This window comes from Lacerta agilis, chromosome 10 (genome assembly GCF_009819535.1).
Source record: "Lacerta agilis isolate rLacAgi1 chromosome 10, rLacAgi1.pri, whole genome shotgun sequence".
Classification (NCBI taxonomy): domain Eukaryota; kingdom Metazoa; phylum Chordata; class Lepidosauria; order Squamata; family Lacertidae; genus Lacerta; species Lacerta agilis.
Window position 1 is genome coordinate 39,861,260 of NC_046321.1, and position 25,033 is coordinate 39,886,292.

Sequence of the window (25,033 nt, forward strand, 5' to 3'; positions counted from 1 at the left end):
CCACATAATAGTTGTATTTTATAAGCCTGAAATGCTCAGTGCCACGAAGACACCGTTTTAGTGTCCTTGGATGGTTGTAGATGCTGCTCCTATTTTGTATTGGAATCTTTCTTGAAAGGATGTTTGAAAATCCAGTGTAATATTTAAACAATTCAAGATGCTTCAATTGTGACTTACTGACATGCCAGTATCTTTATAATTAACATGTTACAATTGATGTATTCTTTTATTGCATTTATATCCCACTTTTTTCTCAAAGTTGCTCAAGGTGGCGTACATTGTTCTCTCCCCCTCCTCAAGTAAGCCTCACAACAACCCTGTGAGGTAGGTTAGGCTGAAAGGCAGTAATTGGTCCGAAGTTACCCAGCGTGCTTCATGGCCAAGAGGGGATTTGAACTGTGGCTTCCCAGGTCATAGTCCAGTGCTCTAAGCATTACACCTCACTACCTCTCAATGATGAAAAAAATTGAAGTAGTTAATATTTTGGATGAGTGCTAGTTGCCAATATAACTAGATCACTTTTAGTGATTATGGTGCCATAACCAGAAGTTTATAAACCCAGGGTTCAGTCTGAGAATGAAATAATGAATACTTCAAAATTTCACATTGCCAGAACCACCACCTCTCTCCTATGCAAAAGCCATTCAGGCAATAAACCACTAAATACATAAAAGTAATTTTGTCTCTTTCTCCCTCTTCTTCTTTCTTAATTAAGCACAAAGGATTGTTAAAATGAAGCTCTAAATTTAGAAGGAATTCATTCTCTTCCAGATATGTAGCATGCAGCAAGAGGATGAAAATGGGCACAAAAAGCTGATGCAGATATATTTCAGTGTCCCTCTGTCACAGATCATGCCAGAAGTGTCTTATAAAAAAAGTAAAATTATCCATTGGGAAATGCATATGCTTTCTACAATGTTGGCATCTGTTTAAAGTCTTACCTGAAGTCCTTCTCTCACAGCTTCCATAATATATGGTACCAAGGAATAATTCCAGAGGTCTGTGAACCACACTCTGGAACCATCAACGTCTATAGGGCAGGGCAGAAAAAGGCGAGGACCTGAGACAGGAAATATTTTTTGTTAGAAAACATGAACTCAGCAAGCTGTTCAAAGCAGACAGGGGGGATATTATGGCCCCCCTGATGTTGTTGGACTACAGCTCCCATTATCCCTGACCACTGGCCATGCTGGAAGGGGTTGATAGGAGTTGGAGTCCAATCACACATGGTCGGTGGCAGATTTCCCACCCCTGAAGTAAACATTCCATATACACAATGAGGGCTATTCAAACAATTCTTCAAAACAGATAGTGGCATTTTCCTGCATTTAGTTTGCTACTTGTACATAAGATATGACAACATGTTTTGTAAAAGAAGAAGAAGAAGAAGAGGAGCAATATCTGGCATTATTTTGGAAGTTTGCAACATAGCAAATATGAGCTCTGCTTTTATTAAAATCAAACTTCATAGGTTCTATATTGTGTTTGTTTATGTTGGGAGAAATGACACAATACTATACTCATTTCTTCTGAAAGCAAGGCATGCTGTTACATAAATATGCTGAACTTATTTCACTTGCTTGTCTATGTTGCAGCAGCTGCCAGCTGCTACATGGCAAATGTCGAAGTAAATTGTGGCCAATTGGGAATGCTTATAGAGAAAAGCTGAATTTTAAAAATCTCTCTCTTTTAAAAATGTAAAATTATGTTGCCTATCTTAGTCTTATCTGTCCTGCAGTGCTTCTCTTAATGTCATTGGCTGCCATGCTTTGATGTCACAGAGGGCCAACAGTGGCAGATGGATCATGGCCCTCTGATTACCATTGACTTAGTGTATTTGACATCATAGAGGAACAATAAAGCATAGTTTAGTGCTAAGGAAAACTGAGTTATTATTACAATGCTTTAGTCACTTTCAGGCTAGGACATTCCCAGGGATGTTCTGACCACAAATTCAACTGCACTAGCTGAGCTTTCTCCTGAAACACCATCCACCATTTTTGTTGTTATTGCTGTGCCTTAAAAAGAAGAAGGGGAGAACCCCTCCCACACATCATATTTTCCCTGTTTATTTATTCTTTAAAAAGAAAGCCATTCACAAGTCACTAAATATTTATCCACCCACCCAGTGGCGGAGCTTCATGCTCCGGCACCAGGGGGCAGAGAGCAGACGGGGGCGGGGCTGGCGCGCGTCCTGGGGGCATGGTGCACCGCCACAGGGGTGTGGCACCAGTGTGGGCAGGGGGCCAGCCGTGATGGCACCCCACCAGGATCAAGCTGCCAGGGGCAGTGAGCTCCCCCCGCACTCCTCTTCCAGTGCCACCCACCCCACTTTCATGGCAGATGAATGGGCCTGAGAAAATGGGGGTGGGTTACATCTCAGTTCTTAAAACAACCACAGATCATGTTGAAGTAATGGCAGTCTTGTGGATTTGTTCACAATGCCCTCTTGCTCGACTCTCTTGGCTGATATCCCTGTTTTCATTTGTGAAAGAAATCTACAGCTGTGCACTAGTACTGTGCTAATGAAAGTCAGAGAACAACGGGAAATATGTTAAAGGGGCGGAAAGTTAGAAAGAATCCCAGAAACCTTTTGAAAAATGGACAAGCAGGAAAAGGACAAAGGAAGAAAAAAACTCAACTAGCAAACTGCAGTTGTGTAGCATGAGTGAGCAATTAACATGTCCTTTTCATTTTAGTAGGATTTTTTTTTAACTATAAGCAGCATTACCAAGTTTGCCAACCCAAGCTCCAGCTCTATCCACTCCTAGATGTTTTGCTTGAGCACAAAAGGTCAGCTGCCAATTAATTTGACATCAGTGAAGCAGACTCACGTTAAGCCTGTAAGTTTAGATAAGCCTCAAGATCCCGTTTTTGTCTCATAATTTGCGCTATTAATTGAAGAAAGGCCTCACCGATGGTTACATCAGAAGAACTGTGCGTTTCTAAGAAGCTGTTCAGATGATGCCATGTCTTCGGAATCCAGTCAATTATTTTGATGAGGTCATTATTGCGTGCGTTCCTCTCTATTTCTGTCTCAATCAGTTTCCTTCTCAGATACCTGGATAAGAACCCTTTGACAGGCTCCATGTGGTTGGCACACAGCACCCACCTATGCAGGCAAAGAATCAGTTAAAGAATGTATTCACATTACAGGAACTCTGGGCAATCCACTAAAATGGATGGATAGCACCTCTTCCCATACTGCATAATTAAGCTACAAACAATATTATTATCATCGGCCAATGTGATATGCACAAGCTTAAATGGATAAAAATAAAATATGAAACAATTACGTGGAAGATTTGGGCTTCAGTCCTCTAGGAGACCTGACAGCATCCTCTGTGTTCAGAGATAGTGTATCTCTGACTACCAGATGCTAGGAATTATCAACGGGGGATGGTGAGCCCTTCTTGAGCTTGCCTGTGGCACTTGGTTGGCCACTGTCTGTAAACAAGCTGCTGAGCTAGATAGTAGAACTGCCACAAGGAGCATGATTCTTAAATTTCTTCCTCATAACTCATAGATTCTCTTCAATATCAGGCCCAAAGCTCAGCGAGAAAGGTAAAAATTTGATGCAATGTCTGTCTATTTATCTATCCACATATTCCCCCCCACAACCTTGCAAAGGTGACCTTTTTGGCATCAGTATCCCAAACTATTTGGACAGAGTGCACAGCAGTTTTACCACCCTAGTGCCTTGTAAATGTGGTGAAAAGGCATGGTCTCCTTTCACATGTTACTAAACCCCACTTGGCATTTAACTTTCATTTTATTTTAGGACTATCTGGAAACATATCTACATGGTGGCTTTCTATGACCTCAAAGGTTTAAACCTAGATCAGAAGAAGCATTTTTAAACACGTTTTTTTTACCTGAAGTTTTGATGCAGTTCAAGGTTAGGTGAAGATGAAACTCCCTGGTTCATGGTTCCAATAATATAGGGACTACAGAAATAAACAAGAGCTGCCAATTAATTTAACACATTTACATCTTGTCATTTATTTGCTTTTAAATGTTAGGTGGAATTGGAAAAAATCCCAACATAAAATCACCATTAAATATGATAAAATATCAAATTCAGGAAAACTATGCTTTTGCAGCATGAAAATAAAAACGCTAAAATCATTGTTTATCCCCCCACCCCCCGATGATATTTATTGCAACATTAGTTATTGTTATACTTTGAGTTTTCTTGTTATTGGTCTTTATCATTTTTTAAACAAAAACATGGAGTATATATGTAATAAGTAAGTAAAAATAAAAACATGGCCAAAAATGAATACAATGTTTTGACCTGACATCTACTGGTCTGTCTCCCAAATGCTACCTACCCTGTCTACCTGTCTGTCAGTGTCACAAAGAAACCAGTTCTCTCTCTGGTTGTCACTCCCTAACTATCAAAGGCGGGGCAGCAAGAGAAAGGCCTCTGAAGATCTAATGACCAAGAATGTTCATTTTTAATGTCATCTTCCTTCTATTCATTTTACATTGTCTTAATTTGCATTGCATAAAGGAATTTTGTGTGTGTCAGAGCTGAGCAATGACTCAGCTGAGCTTATTTCTACCATACACTGCAACGTCATCTTTTTCTCACTGTTGCCACTCTACTGCTTTATCAGGTGTTACCTTCACTTCTGTCCTCTCTCTAAAATGGGTGTGTAATGGCCCTGGGACACACCTGCAGACAGCAGGCCCTGATCAGTTTCATTTCATTCTAGGCTAGCAGGGCTTGGATTCTATAATGTAGAAGTACATGCTAACTGGACTCATAAACAAGCATAGCTTGTCACTGTTGCGAAGATCTTAGAGACAAGCTATGCTTGTTCATATGAATTTATAGGGTGAAGTTACTTATATGAAATCGTACGAAGTGCTTATTTGAAGTGACAGCAATTTATAACAGCCATATCTATGATAGCAGAATATTAAGCTTACACTGCTATTGAGAATACAGGTTCTTATTTAATTGTGGTGTGACATGCACAAATAAATGCTTTAAAGCTTTTTGGATTAAAACTCCCATCAGCTCCAGCCAGCAACCTGTACCACACCAATGACTTACACTCAGAATATTCAAAACAAGGTAAAGAGCAAACCTACCATTTGTTGTATTTACAGTTGAGGAAACCATTGAAGATGTCACTCAAAGAACCAACATGATGGAGGTTGTCAAGAATTATTACCACAGGAAGGTCAGCACTACTGTTATCAGCACTGCATTGTTCAGCCAAATTGGCAAGGTATTGTTGCACATCCTTAAAGAAAAGAAGGAATAACCCAGTAAAACAGAAGATGCTCAACTAACACCCTCACAGTTGTGAAGCTTCCACTAAAACCAATTGCTGCTTAAACCATTTTTGACAATGTCAGCCTGAGGTACCTGCTCTGAGCATCCTTTTCTTTTTTCCTTTTAAAAAAAAAATGATTTTCAGAAACAGGATCCTAGTTAAGTCTAACCATCTGAACCACGTATTACGCCTAAGAGAGTTGGTTTGTATTTGCTTGTCCCACCCTGACCTATGTTCATTCAGAAGGAGGTGTGAAAGGAGCTTCATGCAGGGTTTCTGAGTGGAAGTGCCCCTCCACAGAGTTGTATGTATGTAGAACCTGCTTTTACATCCTTTGCTGGACATGTGGAGGCTAGAGATGGCACAAGTTGGCGGATTCCAATTTCACCTTCCATAATACAACTGAATGAGCAATGGAATTACTCATTCACTTTCTAGGTAAGATGGAAGAATTTCCTCCATCAAAGTAATTCATTTTCTATAAAAAGCTGCAGCTTGTGAATTAGGTGGGGCATCAAATATACAATGTATGAGTGTGTTGGTTAAGTTTTTGAAGACAGATTATTTTTTTCATGTACACCAACACTGGCACAGTCTTTCTAATATGACAGAAAGCATGAAAATGGCGGGATGATAAGGTATATACCCTATATTGCAAGTTTCTGACTGTGTCATTTTTGATCCACTGTGAATACTGAAAAATTCCATATTCTGAATGGTTTTGAATAAATGTTTTTTTTTTTTAAAAAAAGCAGAGATTGGAGATTTAACTTTGAATATGCTAACTGATGCTGACAAAACACCTTGATTTATTTGTAAGCATTTGCAATCACAAATGGCTACTGTATTTAGACTATGCTGGGAAATCCTAAATAAAAAATAAAAAGAACCAAAGGAAACATCATCAATTACATAAGTCCATGGCATGTAATGAAACATCTGCAGTTTCTTAAAAATTGTACAGTTGATAGCTGTTGGTTCTTTTTATGTCTTACCTTGCTTGATTTGTGATCTACATTAAAAGTAGCAATGGCATCTTCCATTTTTTTCCTGCCAGACTTCGTTATCACATATTCCGCAAGCCTGTTGGCTAAATAGGTCTTCCCAGTGCCACTAGGTCCTGACAGGATAATTCTGTGATGCTCCATCAGTAAATTAAAGTACCGTTGGCTAATTGGTTTGGGAATTAATGTATCAAACACAAAGCTGTCCAAACTATTTTCTTCTACTCCTGAAAATTAGGGGGGGAGAAGAAAGGGTGGGGGTGAAGAGAGGAAATCTATTTTTTTCTGTCTCGTTGTTTTTGGCAAAACATGGAATTATTTAAGAGAAGGAACTTTTAATACTTGCTCCCCCCTCCTTCTAGTTTTCGAAATGTTGACAGCAAGTAAATGCCCTTAATACAAACCTTTCTTCCAGCATCCGAAAAGCACTGGAAGTGCACAGACCTTTCCTTGGGGCCAAAAAAAGATTAAACAGTGCCTTCGCCACATGACTCAATGAGTGGTAGCAATGTAATCAAAGCAAATGTGAAGCGAAAACTCATTGAGGCAGTGATGTATATCTGAAATGTTTGAGGCATTTAAAAGAAAAAGGTCAAAGCGACAGCAGCAAGGGTTAGCAGGAGAGAGATATCACACCAAATGACACAAAGCCTTTTTGAAGACCCTGAAAATAGAATGCCCCCATGGCTATATGAAATATTTAAAGTCCCTGTCTGAAGTGATTGATTTGGAATTCTAACCGTTCTTTGTTATATTAAAGTCCTCTTCTGTACTAGTTTTAGATGCAAAGCAAGTTATCATCAGTCTAAGGTGGCGAAGTGTTATGGGTGCAAGAGTTCTTGAAGCTTGAAAGCTTGAATATAACTCATCTCAAAACTACACAAATGCATCCTCTCCACTCGTCACTAAATTATTCTCTATATACACCCCCCCCCGTCCCCAGTGTTATCACATTTACTCATGATGTGGTAGGCTGAGGTCATATGGGTTGAGGGGATTACATATTTAAAAGAAATGTGGCTGCTGCCACATAACTCCTTTGGATGGAAAAGGACCTTAACATGTACATATTAACTATAAAAACACCAGATGGCATGATACAGATTTTGAATACGATAAATATTGTTACATGCCACCCTAATCTCTGATATTCCAGGGGTTTCAGATGCTTATCCCCATTTGTGTTTCCTTTTGGGAATCAGACATAGCAAATATGGAATTTGCTGCCAAGGAGTGTGGTGGAGTCTCCTTCTTTGGAGGTCTTTAAGCGGAGGCTTGACAGCCATCTGTCAGGAATGCTTTGATGGTGCTTCCTGCTTGGCAGGGGGTTGGACTGGATGGCCCTTGTGGTCTCTTCCAACTCTATGATTCTATGATATATTGTGGGTGTCTTTATGATATATGGTTTGTTTACACATCTATACAACCCGAGCCTATGATGGAGGGGTTCACAGTACTGTGTTAACACCCCAAAAGGGTATTGCTTCTCCCATAGCTTCAGCCTTCGATTCAAACGGAAATCGAACACTGCTCTCTGGCCCTCTGCTTTTTCCTCTAGTCTCCATATCACAAAGCAGCAAATTCTGCCCTAAAAACTCAGGCTCTGACCTTCTAAATGAGCGTTGGAGGAGGGGCCCCACCCATTTGGCATCTGGCACAGATCACCTTTCTTTTGTTCTTTTAATGGCCCATCACCTAGGCTGGCCTGGCTATTCCACCAATTAAATCTGTGCTGGATACAGAAATAAGGAGGCCCAGGCATTCAGCCTAACCCCCACCCCCCAAAAACATCACAACAATATTTATGGACAGCTACCAAAAAGAGGTCTAAGCTCGCTTTAGGCATCCCATAAATTCAGAAGCTCATTTTGCATGGTTAACTTTACTTATAGCTGTAAATTTAGTAAGACAACTGGGATGCTACCCAAGAGCATGTATGTGCTTGTAAGATAAAGGAATTATACTGTGCTTAAAAAAGTTTCAAGGAGGAAAATACATGCAGAGGAAGGGAATAAAATATAGTGTAATTTTACCTTTAAGGTTCACAGTGATTATATTATTATCTCCAACCAGATACCCACAAGGTAGCAATTCAGGCACTTCTTGGCTTTGGGATCGAATGACATCACCTATACAATAACTAGCAATACAGTCTGAACCTAAACCAAGGCTAGTAGCTGGATCCACTCGGAAAACATATTCCTGAAATGAGAAAAGACAAAATACATATGCAGCGGCCATTATATGCGACACAAGGATAGAAGAATTAAATGCACCCACTTGTTTAAATGTCACACTCATTCCCATCATTTACAGATAAAGAGCACTCACTATGCTTTAGGTGTAAATGTCAGAAAGCATTTTTTTATATATTTCCCACTGGGGCTCATACAATCTTCAGACATTCTGACATTTACCATAACATAAAATATATGAAATACAGAGCAGCTCATGAAGCAATGAATAAAAGGGAATCAGATTAAAGAAGGGACTTAACAATACTTTAAACAAGAGAAGAGCTGAACTGGGAATTTGGCTGCACATTAAGTATCCAAGTTGGCACATTGCCTATCTTGCTTCCAAGAGAATGTGTGGTTTGCATTCCAGCTTAGCAACTGGTTTTCTGAGATCATCAGAATTTTAGATAAAATGTTGCTAGCCATTTTATGAACAATAAGCTTCAATGGATGAAGGAAATTTTGAGTATGTATGTTGTGCAGACATACCCCGAGAAAGAATTTTATGACATCCTAAAGAACATCATGAAAGAACACAGGTTCAATTTCTACACTAGCTTCTCCCCCATGGATGTGTAGATACTCACATTCCATTTAAAGGCAAACATTTTGTTTCTGTGTACATTGACCTCAATATATATGTATATCACAATTCTGATAGCGTCAAGGCACAGAGGGAATAGCCCATCCTAAGCAGAAAAATGGATTTTTACAAAGTTGGATGTTGTAAAACTAATCAATATTTCTGGTCTAAGGAGTGACAAATTCAAATTTTACACTAGCTGTATAGCAGAAAAATTAATTTTGCAGCAGATCTTCACACTGCCAATGACTCTGAGGAGTCATCAGATAAGGATATCCCTGGCCCAGAAATGGGGTCTTCACAGCAGCTGCATTTGTTTTTGGTTGGCTCCAGACAATCCTCTCCATCTTCCCCAGGGCAACACAAACAGAGGGGATGGAGATCCAGGCAGGAAGTTTAGAGCCACCAATAGAGTGGCTGGCTAGCTGCGCATGAGGCTGTGTGAAAAGGGTAAGTGCATGGAAACAGCTGCTCAGACCAAGCCTGACATGAGAGCCAGGAATGGGTGTGACACAGCCAGCTCCTATATAAGCCACCAATCTGATTTGCTCCATTGCTGAAGCATCTGCTTCTACCCAAGCTCCAGCCTTCCTGGCCTGGGGGGCACTGGGGAACAGAGCTGTAGCTAGGCGATCTTGCACCCCTGGCAGAACCATCCAGATTGTGCCCCCTAGCCATGGACAAATTAGCTCTTCTTTCCGCTTCTCCTCCACCCCCCCCCACCCATCCAATTCATCCTCTATTAAAAACCATTTCTTATGAGGCAATAATCAATATTTATGGACATATTTTTAGCAGATTTTGTGCTGCCCTCCCCATCGCCTGCACCCCTGGTAGGGACCCACCTCACCACTCCCTAGCTACAGCCCTGCTGTGGAGTTAGACTAAAAGTGCTACTTCAGTCAGCTGGCTGTCCATAAACACTGCAAAATATGAGGCCCCATGGTGACCTGTATTGAATGGGTTGGAGTGGGGTTGTAGAGCAAACATGAGGAGGCTTAGTTTGGTCAGAATCAAGTACAGTATACACTTCCAGTAATGCTAAATACATTACTTGGTAAATAAGCCACTGTAGCCGCTAGAAGGCCATGAAAATTTGTGTCCCAGGCTTTTTAGACTCGTCCAGCCATGTACTAACTGAAACCAAAGGGGCACGTTGGTTGCCAGATGTGAAATAAATTAGCATTATTTTCAGCTCTCCTACCCCGCTATGGCATTCTGTTTCCTTCACAGTGGTAGAAGTCAAAAAGGAGCCTCTACCTTCCTAAAAGGACCAATTCACTGCATGCAAAAACCCCTGATCTATTTGTTTTGGCAAAGCTGCGAGTAATAAGAAAATTAAACACCAGGCAAACATTACAAAACCTAGCCTAGGCTCATCCTTCTTAACTGACTCAAAAAAAAAGTCCTACCTTAAAGAGCCGTCTGATTACACCATCTAATACATCCCATTTTGTTTTACCACTGACTCCAATGGATCCTATCAAATATGCCTGCAGTTTTTGCTCCTGTAAAGAGAAGAGGCATTCAGGAGAGAGATGTGGAAGAACTTACACAATTAAAGTATTATTTTGTAAGACTTACTGAATATTTTCCCCACAGAAGACATTATCCTCCTTTGAGATATGCCACAGTTAACACAACAAAAACTAATGCAAACCTAATACTAATTAAGATATTAATTAAGATATACAGCTGTGCATGCAGATATTTCTGGAAATTAGTTCAGTGATATGCCAACCTTTTATTTCATCTAATGCAAGATCTAAGGTTGAAATGGGAAACCTTCTGTGGCAAATTTGTGGGGACTGCTAACGTCTAGCCTACAATAGGCCTCTTCATTCAGAAGTAGCTTTAAGGATACCCTATCTAACAAAAGCATGCTGTGACATATATAGACCTGAACTTCTAGGAAAGGCAGCAGAGCAATTTGCTGTTTATCATCAATTAGAGGCATGCCAGGATGACACAAATACAGGTACAAGGTGCGATAAATTAAAAAGGCTGTGGTCAATGTTCCCTGTTGAACTCTTAATTGAATATACTACTTGGTAGTACAGCCTTTGTAACAGCAGAAACATAAGGACAATTATGATGATGAACACAGCAATAAAACCTGGAAGTCAAAGTACCTTGGATCGACCATAGCCCTTGTTTATTGTGACTATAATTTTAACATTCTGGCCTTCTTTATGGAGAGTTCCATCTGTAACATCTTCAAGTAAAATATCTAACAAGCAAGAAACAAATAAAAACACCCTTTTAAAATTTACTTAGCTTGGCAAGAGAGACCCATTTGATTTTATTTGTAATTCTAAAGTGTACTTTAAAAATATATATAAGCCCAATATATATTCCAGCTGCCACTTCTCCTTTAATCTTTTGGCAAAAGCAATGCATAATGTTTCGGGATTGATACACTACTGCTCAGTCGGGGTTACACTAAAATCCTGTATATCAGAATTATTTTCTGTGGAGCAGCAATCACTTCTCCAAAAGGAAAGACCAAAATAAAAGGCTTAAAAATAAACCAAGATTTTCCTCTTCTGGACAGTGGGTGTGGCACTTTAGACTTCTCTCTGTCTTATTGGTTTGAGCTGCTTCCCTCAATCTGAGTAAATGCTAAAATCAGGCAGAGGTGGGAGCAGGTAGTTTTCTCACAAAACAAATGCCTTGTGTCCTGGGTTCTACAAGGGCCAGAGTGTTGCTTTTTATACTTCAGAACATTTATACTTTTTTTAAGGTATAAAAACAGATGGTGCCTGTTCCATTCCATTCTGTGAATCTAGGGTTTTCCTGCAAGTATGAAACTCCAATGCATCATCTGCGACTTCAAATAAGAGACTATTTGGGGGGTTGAATCCAAGGTCACCTGCCAAAGATTCTGAAGCCTTGGAGTCAACCCAGCGCTGCTGCTGCCCTCTGAAGTCTCAGACACGGCAGAAAACAACTAGTGGGTGAGTGAAGGTGACAAGCCTTTATTTTAACATTTGCAGAACTGAACAATAAAACACCAAAACACAATTACAAATATTGGCAAATGTAAATATGTATACCAAGTGCACTGCACATCCTTTTCCTAGGCACCATTTTTTTTACTGCATTTAAACACCACCTTTCTGCCAAGGCACCCAAGGTGGTTTTCCAAACAAGTGCTAGATAATATTCTCAAGCTGTCTCCAGGAGCAGATGACACTATCTCCCAGAACTCATTATCTCCCACCTGGGTGTTACCATATTAGCTCAGCACACTGTGGGAGAGGAGATTTATGGGTTTGTGTTTTGTTCTTGTTCTTATCATGCATTTTGTGTTTTTATTTTGTATTTTTATGTTGTCAAGCACCCTGATATCTTCAGATGAAGGGTGGTGTACAAATTTAATAAAACAAACCAACAAACCAATAGTAAACAGCTTTCAAAATTTAGGATTAACTGCATATGCACATGCAAGCAAAATGATCCGGTAGGGCCAATTAAAACAATAACAACATGTATTTTACCTGATGTTACTGAATCAGTGATGTTCAAGTTATTCAGAGAAAGACCTAAAGATTGCCGTGAAGAGGAGGACGATGTGCTGCTTGAGGACTCGGAGCATGGCCGGCCTGGCTTTGCAGTGTTTCCAGTCTCTGCCTTCAAGCGATCATTTTCTGCTTTCAATATCTCAATCTCATTCTAGCATTTAAAACACAAGAAATCAACATTTTTAAGGTGAGGTATGGGGCATTTAATACCGCTGGGTGCATTATGGATATGCATAATTTGTTAGCTAGAAAACTACAGTACTTATCTGCAATGCAGCATTTTCTATGGTATGGTACACCCACTGGAACTTTAAGTTGTTGTCATCTTTGGAACATGCCACAAAATTGTTGCGTGCACTATAAAATTTTACCTCTCTAATTCCATGGCAAATAGACAAGATAAAATCAGATCCCAAAAACTCAAGTTAGGCTGTGTCTTGGTGGCAATTTAAATGAACACATATACACATGTACTTCACATTTGCGCTGTACCCATATTCCAGAGGTCTCCTGGCTGTCAGAGTTTATTAAATACTGCAGTAAATGTAAGAGCAGCACCAGCAGTGTAGCATGGCTGGCCAGAATAGTGCTACAATGGCACAAAATCAAGTTCAACATATTGCAGCTTTGTCAGCTTTCTGCACGCCGGGAGATAAGTGTTGATTCATACATGCTCAATTAAAATCATGACATATCATATTTTGCCACCACACACACTGGAACATTGAAATTAACCATTTCTAGATCTCTACGATGTATGTTTTAGAATTCCTACTACTACATTTAGCAATTTCACAATACAGTGGTACCTTGGGTTACAGACACCTCAGGTTAGATGCTTCAGGTTACAGACTCTGCTAACCCAGAAATAGTACCTCGGGTTAAGAAATTTACCTCAGGATGAGAACAGAAATTGCACGGCGGCAGTGGGAGGCCCCATTAGCTAAAGTGGTACCTCAGGTTAAGAACAGTTTCAGGTTAAGAACGAACCTCCGGAACAAATTAAGTTCTTAACTCAAGGTACCACTGTACAGTAATGGACAAGTATCTCTGGATCAAAACACAAATAAGCCCTTTCCAGGCATTCACTCATGCCGTTAATCACGTGGCAGGGAACAGGAGGGCCAGGTCCATTGTCCGGGCATGGTGGAAAACATCTTTAAAGAGGAGAATTGCTGTATACATTTGGCTGTTCTTGTGATTGGGGATGTTTCACAGTAATAAAAGAGCCAAGATACCTAAGGAATGTCACATTCCTAGTTAAATCTTATGAAGTGTTGAGTGATTACCAAATGTACAATAATAGCATGGAAACACAGGTAGTTGTGAATTCCTCAGACCAAACTAAAAACAAGGAAGTCCAAATTTCCGATTAAGCTGTGTGCTGATGCTCTAGCCTTTTACAAAAACCCTGCATTAACATTTTCAAAGTTAAGAGGAAGTAAAAATAGGATGTGGAGGACTCAAAATGACAGCTAAGCAAAATTAAAGGGTCAATTAAGCAAGGAACTAATTAAGCAGTTGGATAATTGCAGCACTGCCAAGCAACAGATTGCTATGGTGTCTTTTTAAATTTGCTACAAAATCGCACAACTTCTTGCAATAGCTTTTGGGAAATGGAAGAAATCCATAAAGTAAGGTCCAGTTTAGTGGTCCTACAAGACTCTGCCAATTTTGGTGGCAGCAGCAGAGAAGAAAGTGGGCACATCACTTGATGATAACCCCACCCTCCAGCTAATGTATATTGATCAGTTTAGGAAGGGTGCTGTGTGCCTGTGTGTTTGAGATTACACACACACACACACACACACACATATATATATATATATATATATATATATATATATATATATATACATATACTGTGTGCTAGGCAACCTCCTAGATTCCTAAGTGATCACTCCCCTCCAAAGTTATTAAAACGCAACCCTGTTCTATAGCAACATTGCATTATCTTATTGTTGATGTAGCTTTGAAAAACATACCATGTGTCCCTTGGCAGCATTTCAGAGGAAGTGGCTGAAACTGTTTCTGGCGGTTTTGCTTGGCCTAGTATTAGAATCTTTGCTGCTATTTGTGAAGGCCCAGAACGCTTCTGCTTTGCCTTTCCTGGTTTATATGCCATTGCTTATTATATGACCCATAGCTTGCTGTCTTTTTGTTTTGAACAGAACTGCTCAGTTCTGTTGTGGTTGCAAGCCAAAACACTAAATGTGTCCTTACATTATAGTGGTAGGTTGGGAAAATGTTTAAGATAAAGAATCAGGCAATGGCGAACAGTTAAAATGCCCCATTTTTATTATATGTGGATTTTTAATCCACCTTTCAAGCCACAGCCCTCTCAAAGTGGCTCACAGAATAAAACAAAGCAAAACAAAACAAAACACAATTAAATATACAACACAATAAAGAAAACCACTGGTGACAATGGGGTGTGTGTGTGTGTGTGTTCTTAATGCAAAAGACAACAGCAACAGAGGAGGAAAGAGTTAAATTCCCCATTCCTGCCTACTCTAGTCCAGTATCAAAACACCCACCCACACCAAATTGATGCTATTTGCATTTGAAAACCTGCACATTAAATGCAAAGGCACTTTTAAAGTCATATCTAGCTTGCCTCCTATTCACTCAGACATTTTGGCACCTCTTGTCTGCTTGGCTGGACAAACAACATCTTGAAATACAATGCAACGGTTCCAAATATTATGGGGAAAATCTACCACCCCAAAATAATCCAAGTATTCAGGAGGCAGTTTCACGATGTGGAAAGCAGAAGATGCAGCATGCCAACCACACCTAATAATATTATTAACAAGTATAAACTTGGTGTGTGTAAAATATAACAGACCTCTGTCTTCAAGCCAAACTAGTCGCTGCTTCCGGTTTCTGTTTACCAGCCAAATTAGTCTCTTCTTGTTTTACTGCTATCAAGCCCTTCCTGTCACCTGTGCTGTAAGTTACAACTGGATCAGTCCGACCCTCCTCTTAGGCGTTAGCATTCTAATCAGCATTGTGCCCTTTCCTCCCGTTGAGGCCCCTAATGTGTTTCAAGTGACCATTTTTACAACTTGCACGTACTCATCTAAAAACACAACAGCCAGAAACCTACAGTTCTGCAGCATCACAACAGCTTAGCTCACCAATCAACTGGTTTGTTTTTTGTCCTTTCATTGGGATAAATCAGCAGTGACCAATCTATAGCCCTCCAGATGTTGTTGAACTACAACTCCCATCATTCCTGGCCAAGCTGTTTGGGTTGAAGGGAACTGTAGTCTTGAAGGCAACCAATTATCCACTCCTGTGTTGCACTAATTTTTCAGCAAAACTTATTACGGGGTGCTTTAATTTGACACTTTAACCATATTGCTGCAATCACAGCAAACACTCTAAAATGCATGATAGGTGAAGCAATAAAAAGAAGACTGAAGTTTCTTTTTCAGAAGCATAACATTAATAGGAACCAACATCTTCAAGTAAAACAAAGCTACCTATTTGATTTTAATACTCAGGGACTGGGTGCCTACATATAATTACTTACAAGCTCTGCTGAGTCCAAAGAAATATATCTCTAGTGTCAGGATTTGGGTCTTAATTTCCTTGCATGACTCCACAGGGGGAAATGTTGGGAAAACAGTGTAGCAGCTAGTTCATTTTATCAATCCCTTTAGAGGATGATCATTTGCATCTCCTAGACCAGGGGTCAGCAAACTTTTTCAATAGGGGGCCGGTCCACTGTTCCTCAGACCCTGTGGGGGCCCAGACTATTTTTTTTTGGGGGGGGTGAACAAATTCCTATGCCCCACAAATAACCCAGAGATGCATTTTAAATAAAAGGACATTTCTACTCATGTAAAAACACACTGATTCCCGGACCGTCCACGGGCCGGATTGAGAAGGTGATTGGGCCACATCCAGCCCCCGGGCCTTAGTTTGCCTACCCATGTCCTAGACCAGAGGTCTCCAAACTAAGGACTACGGACTGGATAAGGCCCGAGGTGACCCCAGCAGCCCGCTCTTACTGGCAAGGTGCGGTGCAGCTGCCCACTTCTGGGTCGGAGAGCACCGGAAATAGAAGAAGAAGAAGAAGAAGAAGAAGAAGAAGAAGAAGAAGAAGAAGAAGAAGTTTGGATTTGATATCCCGCTTTATCACTACCCGAAGGAGTCTCAAAGCGGCTAACATTCTCCTTTCCCTTCCTCCCCCACAACAAACACTCTGTGAGGTGAGTGGGGCTGAGAGACTTCAAAGAAGGAGGACTTCCGGCGGCGACGCCATTGCGGGAGGTCGTGGGCTGCCTCGGCTGTGAGGCGACCCAGTCCGTCCTGGGGGTTGGAGCCCCGCTACCGCAAAGCGGGGCTCCGGTGGGGTGCGGGAAGAGCGTCCCGCACCCTGGGCTCCCTGGCTGTGCCCATTGTGGCTCTGAACCCTTCCCTCGCTCCCCCTGTAAAGGGGGAGTGGGGGTGAAGGGACGACGGAGCCGGGCTATAGGGGACATGCCCCAACCGGGATGCAAATGCGGCGACAAATCCCGTGATGAGCGTCTAAGTTCTACCTGTCTTTAATGGTGTTAAAGAACCCGGTGGTTGTGAGTATTTGACTGATTTTTACATTTTGGGAACGATCCGGGGGGAAGAGGAAAGGAAGCCTGCCTCCCTCCCTTCGGGAAAGAAAGAAAATAACCAGTTTAAGTGACTGCTGCTACAGTAATGGATACAAAGTGTTTGAAATTTGAAAACTGAGACTGCTGAGATTTCCCTTTGGGGATTAAGTGGGCAGAAAATATCTCCGTTTAAAGTTTTGGTCTTTACGCTCTGGCTTCAGAAAAATGGCGATGGAAAATTTGGACTGATGTGGGAAACAATTGAAACAAAGGGAGGAAGAGACAGGAACTGAAATTTGACACTCACCCCCTCCCCCAACATGCTGGACTTTGTGTTTGAACTTGTTTTGAACTCTGGATTAACGGATGAAGAAATGCTTACTGTCTTGAGGCTGGAACTGCTTAATCGGAAATTGAAAGTCTTGAGTGGGATAATAAATAAAAAGAATCTACTTTCCACAGAGGAGGCTTTTCAAAAGTTTTACACAATGGAAGGAAACCTTTGCAAAGAGTTAGAAGGGATGCTTGAAGGATGGTTTGAAATGTCTGGGCGACTCCGGGAAAAAGAACCGTTCTTTGGGGGTGGCAGTCCCGGAACGGTAAAATTTACAATATCCAGACCCCGAGGTGGGAGCTCGGGGGCAAGGGACAAGGAATTAAGATATTTACAAGAAGAAGAAGTATGGTACAAAGAAGCGGAGGAGCCCAGAAAAGAGATGATGTGTATCCTGAAGCTCGATGCAAAGTTTGTTGTGAATGCTGCCTGGATCTGTGGACATCTGGGAAAAGAAGATAACTGGAAGATTGGTCCCGGCGAAAGACAGAGAAAGACAATGGACAGAGGGGGTGTGGGGTGAAGTATTTAATATAAAAGTTAAATGGTCTGTTATGGTACCTGAAATCGGAGGGTGAAGGTTGTTAATTGTAAGTTTATCTTGAATAAGTAAGGAGATATTGAGATTTTATGTTAATAGCAGCATGATAAAGGACACAAGAAATAAGTTTAGATTTTATAAGAATATTTTGTTAAGATTTATGATAGAATATGATGATTAAGATAATTGTGTTATCTTTAATTGAAGTTAAATTCTTTTTTCAGAGATAAGATGTTAAGAAAGTAGATTATGGATTTAAAACCGAAGGTGAAAAGGCAGGGGAAGTCAACCATCAAGATTCGGAAATAGAAATTTTTCTTTATGTATATAAACAAGAAGAAGAATCCTGGCAATATATGTATTTGTATTTGTTTTATATTTGTAGGTGTGGGTTTGGGTGTGTGTTGTGTTATGAAAATGCCAATAAATTCTTCATAAAAAAAGAGAGACTTCAAAGAAGTGTGACTAGCCCAAGGTCACCCAGCAGCTGCATGTGGAGGAGCGGAGACGCAAACCTGGTTCACCAGATTACAAGTCTACCGCTCTTAACCACTACACCACATTGGCTCATGCGCAAGCGTTATTTCCAGTGCACATCCGGGTTGGAGGAGACCCGTGCACATGTGCACAAGCTATTTCCGGTGCTCCTCTGACCTGGAAGTGCACCAGAAATAGCATGTGCGCACGCGTATGGGCACGTGCTCCCCTGCCCTCTGGCCAGCCGCGCAATTGGCGGTGGAGACACTGGCCCGAGGCACGGTAAGTTTGCTGACCCCTGTCCTAGACTTTGTGACTCAATTTTACGAGCTTGGAAGCTGATCACTAGAAAAAAATGTTACAGAGTAAAATAGCAAAATGGGAAATGGTAGGACCAAGGAATTAAGAGGCAAATGAAGACCTTCAGCTGCCCTGAAAATTTGATGTAATTCTTACTGAAGCAGCGAACACTCTTCTAAAGCTACAGAAGCCTCTCAGATTCTAGTAGGTTATTTCTTACTAGCATTTTGCAGTGGAAAAGACAATTATAGGGGATCACTGCCAATAACAGAGACAGGGACACTAAGCAAAATAGTACCTTTTAGAGAGAGACATAAATCTAACAGTCTAATTCGGTTACTTATTACATTATTTTTCAATCCCACTAAAATCTCAGCTACATTATTTCTACTGATCCCATTCCATGCCTCTGTTCAACCCATGATGACTGCAGCAGGGATTTGAGGAAATGGCTTTTGTGAGTAATGCTGACCTGCATGCGGTTCATGGCTTCTCGAATCTGGTCAAGATGGTGTGCTGAGCTGAGGGCCTCAAGACGGATGTCTGTTAACTTGAGCTCTTTTTCCCTGAGCTCATTTTTCAGCTGCAAAATTATTTCAGCCTCTGCCTCTGTGCATTCGCAGATCCTAAAAAGAATTGGAAAAGGTAAGAGAGGCAGAAGATTAAAGGAACGCTCGCTTCTGAAGGCAACGTGCTATTATTCTGTATCAAAGAATAGAAAAAGGGTTGCTGCTGGTAACTCTCTAGGAGCAGGACTACGTGAATGGGTTCAATTTAAAAAACATGAAAAGGGGGGAAATGTCCAGATAAAATTATAAGCTTGCCTTTATAGCTTTCCTAAGTAGATCTAACATTTTCTTTTTGTACGAAGCATAATTATTATGCATGGCTATTTCACTCCTCCCAAAGTAGAAAGGGGCTGTTTTTTATTTGCCAAAACAGTAGCAGCTTTATTTAACTTTTCATGAAAGCAATGCAATTTTTAATTATCTTCCAAAATAGCAGTGATTAAAATTAAACTATTGGAGCTGAAATGAAGTTAGTTTAGCTTTGCAATGTTCTCTGTAAAGTATAATGCAAAAGTATAGGACTGCTTTACCCACACATTGTTATCTCTTGATTACTCCACATCTGGTAGCTGTTACTTGACTACTCAACCCCTGACTTCTAGCTGAATATGAGGACCATTTCCACTGATATAATATGGCAAGGTTGGCAAACATTGGACACCCTCCAGATGCTGCTGCGCTACAACTTCCATATTAGCCCCAGACAACAGGGCTAAAGATAAGGAATGATGGGAGTTATTATGGCAACAACATTTGGACAGCACTATTTTGGCTAGCCCTATATTATTATATTTAAGGTGATGGCTGGTGTAACAAATGCTATGGAATTTGATCTATGATCATTATTTCAAACATGCAAGTAATCACTTCCCCTAAGGGAAGAGTTTCTCAGCAGTCTTCACACAGCTGCTGGAACATAGGAAACAGTCTTGTGTAGACTACTGAGAAATGCTTCTCTTTGGCAGTGATTCCACACAGTGAAAGCCACAAAGAGGGAACTCATCATATGGAACAGTCCCATCATGCGGCCCCTCCATCAGCAAAAAGAGAAACCAGGGAGGCTCGTTGCTTCTACCAGATCATTGCAGGAGCAATGGTTTCCACATGGCTGTATAGTCAACTGCAGTGTCACATTCCCTTACAATTTCCACATTTGAGAGAAATGTGTACTAAGCTGCAGAACAGATGATATTATCAATATAACTGCAAGGCAAAACAACTTATTTGTGGAGACTGATTGATACATTTTTTTTAAAGTGACGTTCTCTACTCTGCCTTGATGCTATTTTCTTTTGCTATGAAAGAGGATACAATCACAATCCAATAGCTCAGTGGCAAAGAGGCTCCCTATTCTCTTCCATACATTGCAGAGTTTTCCACAAGCAAATGAAAATTAAAATAAAGCCCTTGCAAGTGAATCTTGATCATGCCCCCTTTTCTGAAACCATGTGAGATACATATTAAGATAATTCAGTTTTTAAATACGCCATTTTTTTCCTAGATGAACATATAGAAACATGTCCTTTGGATGACAGCTGTGCTAAGCTAGAACAATACCCGTCTACACTGCTCAAATTTTTCAATACCACATATTAGATATCAAGGATGGGAAACCTATGGCCCTCCACCAGACAATCATTCGTGACCTCTAGCCGTGCTGGAACTGATGGGGGCTACAGGCCCCCCACCCACTCATACATTATTATGTGTTAGTGTACATCCAGTATGATAGTGCTATAATGTTTTATATTTTTCATGGAATGACTACAACTGCCTATTGATAGGGCAAATGGACCACTTCAGTCTAGTTCTTAGACATGTAATTCCAAGCCCCACATGCCAGTTTACCGGGATCTATGTTTGTAGATCACGTGACCGTTTTGCCTTTTCTTTGGAGCCCAGATTTGGGATGACCTGCATATACATGCAATAGACAGACAGATGCAAGTGACAGAAAGTAAAGGAAATGGTTTAGAAAATGAGATCAGGTCCAAGGAAGAAACAAACTAAAAAAAACAAAAACAAAAGGAGCACACTACACAGCAGAATAAAAATAAAATGTGGTTTTTTTGTGGAGGTTTGAATGGAATGATAAATCAAAGAAGCAAAATATGCCAAAGCTTACATAGATTTCATTTATCCCAAGTAGCATCAAGGCAAATGCATGGGCAGACTGCAAATAAAAAGACTGACAGTGCGCTCCAGTCTGCTCCAGTCTGATTTTAAAATGCTTAACTTGAGGACTAGGAGGCAAAACCAGACACATCATTTAGGAAAGCAGATGTTCAGATGCAATAATATTTTTGACAATATATTATATTTTGACTGGCCAAGCCATAGAACACCCTGCAAGCAGCAAACACTATTGGCTGTGCCTTTAGGATGTAACTTGATTATCAAAACCATAGCTAATTGTAATTGCACGCATCTAACAAGAATAGGGATGTGCATTCTGTGGTGGTAACAATGAAACTTGATAAAGAATTAGCTGGCTCACTACAGGAAGTGCTAAAGTATTTTTTTTTAAAAAAAACGGGTCATCTTGTTTTGCTAGTTCATTAATTGTTTGGACTGGAAGACATATTCTCTGATTTCATCTTCTACCCTGTTTCCTGGAGTTTGTTTCCTCGTGTATTTTGTACAGTAAAGTGACACGTGCTCTCTTGAATTGTTGTGCCTTTGACCTCTCCTCTTTTTATGTTTGTGTGTGTTCATATATACAATTTATTTGTTTGTATGTATGTATAACATCCAAGGACACTTTATGCATTGAATGAAACGGGCTCTGTCACAAAAGCTTACAAGGATGAATTCAACAGTCTTTTAGGTGACATTGTTTTTTTGTTTTTGTTTTATAGCAGAGGTGCCTTGGGGGCAGAAAAGTAGAATGGCAGGGAAGAGTCATGAGCCAGGTACGGTATGTCTCCCCTCACCAAGAAAACATGGAAAGGAAAAGAATGCAAGGTCAATGCTTTTTTCAAGGTAGCATGAAGTGGAAAAGCAATGGAAGCAAGAGTTCCTCTCTGTGCAGTTTGAATACAGCTACGCACAGGATGAGAAGTAACATTTTCCAAGGGATACCGGTAATTTTCTAAACAACAAATTAAGGTCTTAACCGAGAGAGTGGTTGAGAGGCAACAACTTACTGAAAGTACAGAACCGAAAGTTCAGAGGCAGTATTTCTGAAATACCAATTACTATATCGAAGATTGCTTCTTTAACAAATGGCTATTCTCTAAGTAAGAGGGAAAACATACGCGGATGCCGACTGGGATGGCTTTATTGATGTAGACCCACAATCTCCGGAACTGTGGGGTAACTTGGGTGAGGATGGAAGAGATGAATCTGTGACTTCTTCTATATCAGAATGTGAGGAAGGAGGCTTTGTGGACTTCTTCTTCCCAAAGGCCTGTTTGAATGAACTTCTTAGCTAGGAAAAAAGAAAGAAAATTAAGACTTTTTTGGATTATCTCTGATCATTTGGTTCACTTTACGTTTTGTTGAAAAGTTAGTTTGCAGATGCTAATCTAGCCACTGCCTGTGGTTAAGTGCATATAGATTAAGCAGGGTATTAACATGTGCAATACAGTATCTTTAAGAACACAATAGAGTGCTTTTTTAAAAATCAAGTGAGCACAGCGCAAACACTGAACGCTATGGAAAAGGTACAGGATCAAGTGGTACAGCTAAACAGATGCTCATTTAAAACCCTACACCTCCTGTGGAAATCCCATTCCTCTGACATTCCCATTAAGGTGACTGGTCTTAAATAGCCACATTGTTAAAAAAATTATTGACTTTCAGAAGACATTCCAATCAATGTGATTTTGTGCATCATTTATACAAAATTGTTTTTTTTTCTTTAGAAGTTTGACCCTATTATTTCTACAGTAGCATGGATCAGAAATAAGCATATTTTAAGCTGTTATATGATGCTTGCCTTTTAAGAAGCTGAAAGGGTTGGGGAAAGAGGAGGTATTTACTGCAGTTCTGTTTTAAAGAAGCAAGTTCATATGCATAAGCACTGCTTTTTTTTTTTTTTTTGCTCTAGAAGGTTTTTTTATCCATTATTGAAAGGGACAGAATAGCCAAAGAGCCATTTATTTCAGGAGTAGAGATGGCAAACGTTATGGGTGCAATGAGCACTATGCAGGTATTTTCGAGTCGTCAAAAGCGTCTTACGAACACACAAGTTATTAATACAGAGGGGGAAAGTGTGTTCCCCCCTCCCCCAAATAGATGCTTTGATTACCCAAATGCTTCTTCTACTAAACATTGGAGCACATTATCACTTTGTTCTATGAATATTAGTTCAAGAGCAGGGAGTGTAAGTACTTGATTGAGTTACCATAATTTATATTCATTCTACTTTATGAGTTCTAATAAGAAAGAAATGGATTTTGGCGACACTCCCCCTTTCTAGATTTCAAAGTTTGAGGTAAAATGAATAGAGAAAAAACTAAGGAGACATAAAGAATAATTTGTTTTAGAAGGGTACAAAAGCCTACTGCCAAAATGAATAGCAATCATGCCAAGATAGAGTTCTTTGAGATGCATGCCAAATTTTCCAGGGATTTATATTCACCTCACTTCCTCTAGAGTTCACCTTGCAGAAACATGAAAGAGTGTGCAATTACAAATCAAGGGAATGAAGTTGGAATCAGTATTTTTAAAATATTACCTGTGTAATAAACATATTTTAAACAACAAAAGTAAATTCTCCATTATTCCACTAAAATCTGAAGCCCTTGTGATAGGTGTATGTTCTTCTCAAATCAAAGACTTTATATTTATCCATCTTTAAAACATTTCTATTGGCTTTCTTTCTAAAACATTCCAGACAGTAGACCTATTTTATAGAATGAGTGAGAAAACTAGATCTATCTATCTATCTATCTATCTATCTAAGCTTTCACATGCTTACACATCAATCTGAATATATTTTGTTTGCCAATGATCATACCTCACTAGGTGCCAACAAATCCTTATTTATCTAGCCACAGCATTATCAACAGCTAATTATACAGAAGGACACCACTATAAGGGTTATTTGTATGCGCTGTTGTGTTATCTATGAAGAAGGAAGCCATATAAAAGTCTAGTCAATAAATTTAAATCTCTAGAGTGCTTACCCAGTTTTTCTTTTTCTTCTTCTTTGAATCAGCATCATTACCACTGCCCATGCTTGAATGGCTGGTGCCACTGTTGATGCTGGAAACACTTTCGGAGGAATGTTGCCGCCGTATTCGCAGATCTATAATATAATAATAATAATCTGGAAGTGCCTTAATTCCCAAGGGACCGCCCCTCCCCCTTTTCTAGAGTTTAAAAATGTCGTGGAATGCCAAATTCCACTAAAACTGAGTGCTCTTGTGGAAGCAGGGAAATGCAAATAAACTGTTACTTGTAGAAGTGACTATGGAAAATCTTTTTTTTCTGGTGGGACACTTATTCTCAGTGTAGAAAGCCACCTAATTGGTCTCCACATCTCCCTAGCCAGGGTCTTTCATGTGGAGTGGAAACAACCAGCATGGGAAGAAGCAAGTACCCTGGACAACTAGATTGTGGGCAGGGC

General features: G+C 40.2%; 1 protein-coding gene across 1 annotated transcript in view; it reads right to left on the reverse strand.

The window, feature by feature from the left end:
* NAV3 (neuron navigator 3) overlaps nucleotides 1-25,033 on the reverse strand; it is a 236,497-nt gene that overhangs the window by 6,227 nt on the left and 205,237 nt on the right. The window contains 14 exon segments of the mRNA XM_033163206.1: nucleotides 942-1,060; nucleotides 2,916-3,112; nucleotides 3,876-3,947; nucleotides 5,104-5,258; nucleotides 6,287-6,522; nucleotides 8,329-8,497; nucleotides 10,528-10,623; nucleotides 11,248-11,345; nucleotides 12,616-12,790; nucleotides 19,362-19,515; nucleotides 21,307-21,372; nucleotides 22,716-22,888; nucleotides 24,044-24,064; nucleotides 24,591-24,712. Coding sequence (XP_033019097.1) covers nucleotides 942-1,060; nucleotides 2,916-3,112; nucleotides 3,876-3,947; nucleotides 5,104-5,258; nucleotides 6,287-6,522; nucleotides 8,329-8,497; nucleotides 10,528-10,623; nucleotides 11,248-11,345; nucleotides 12,616-12,790; nucleotides 19,362-19,515; nucleotides 21,307-21,372; nucleotides 22,716-22,888; nucleotides 24,044-24,064; nucleotides 24,591-24,712 — 1,853 coding nt within the window.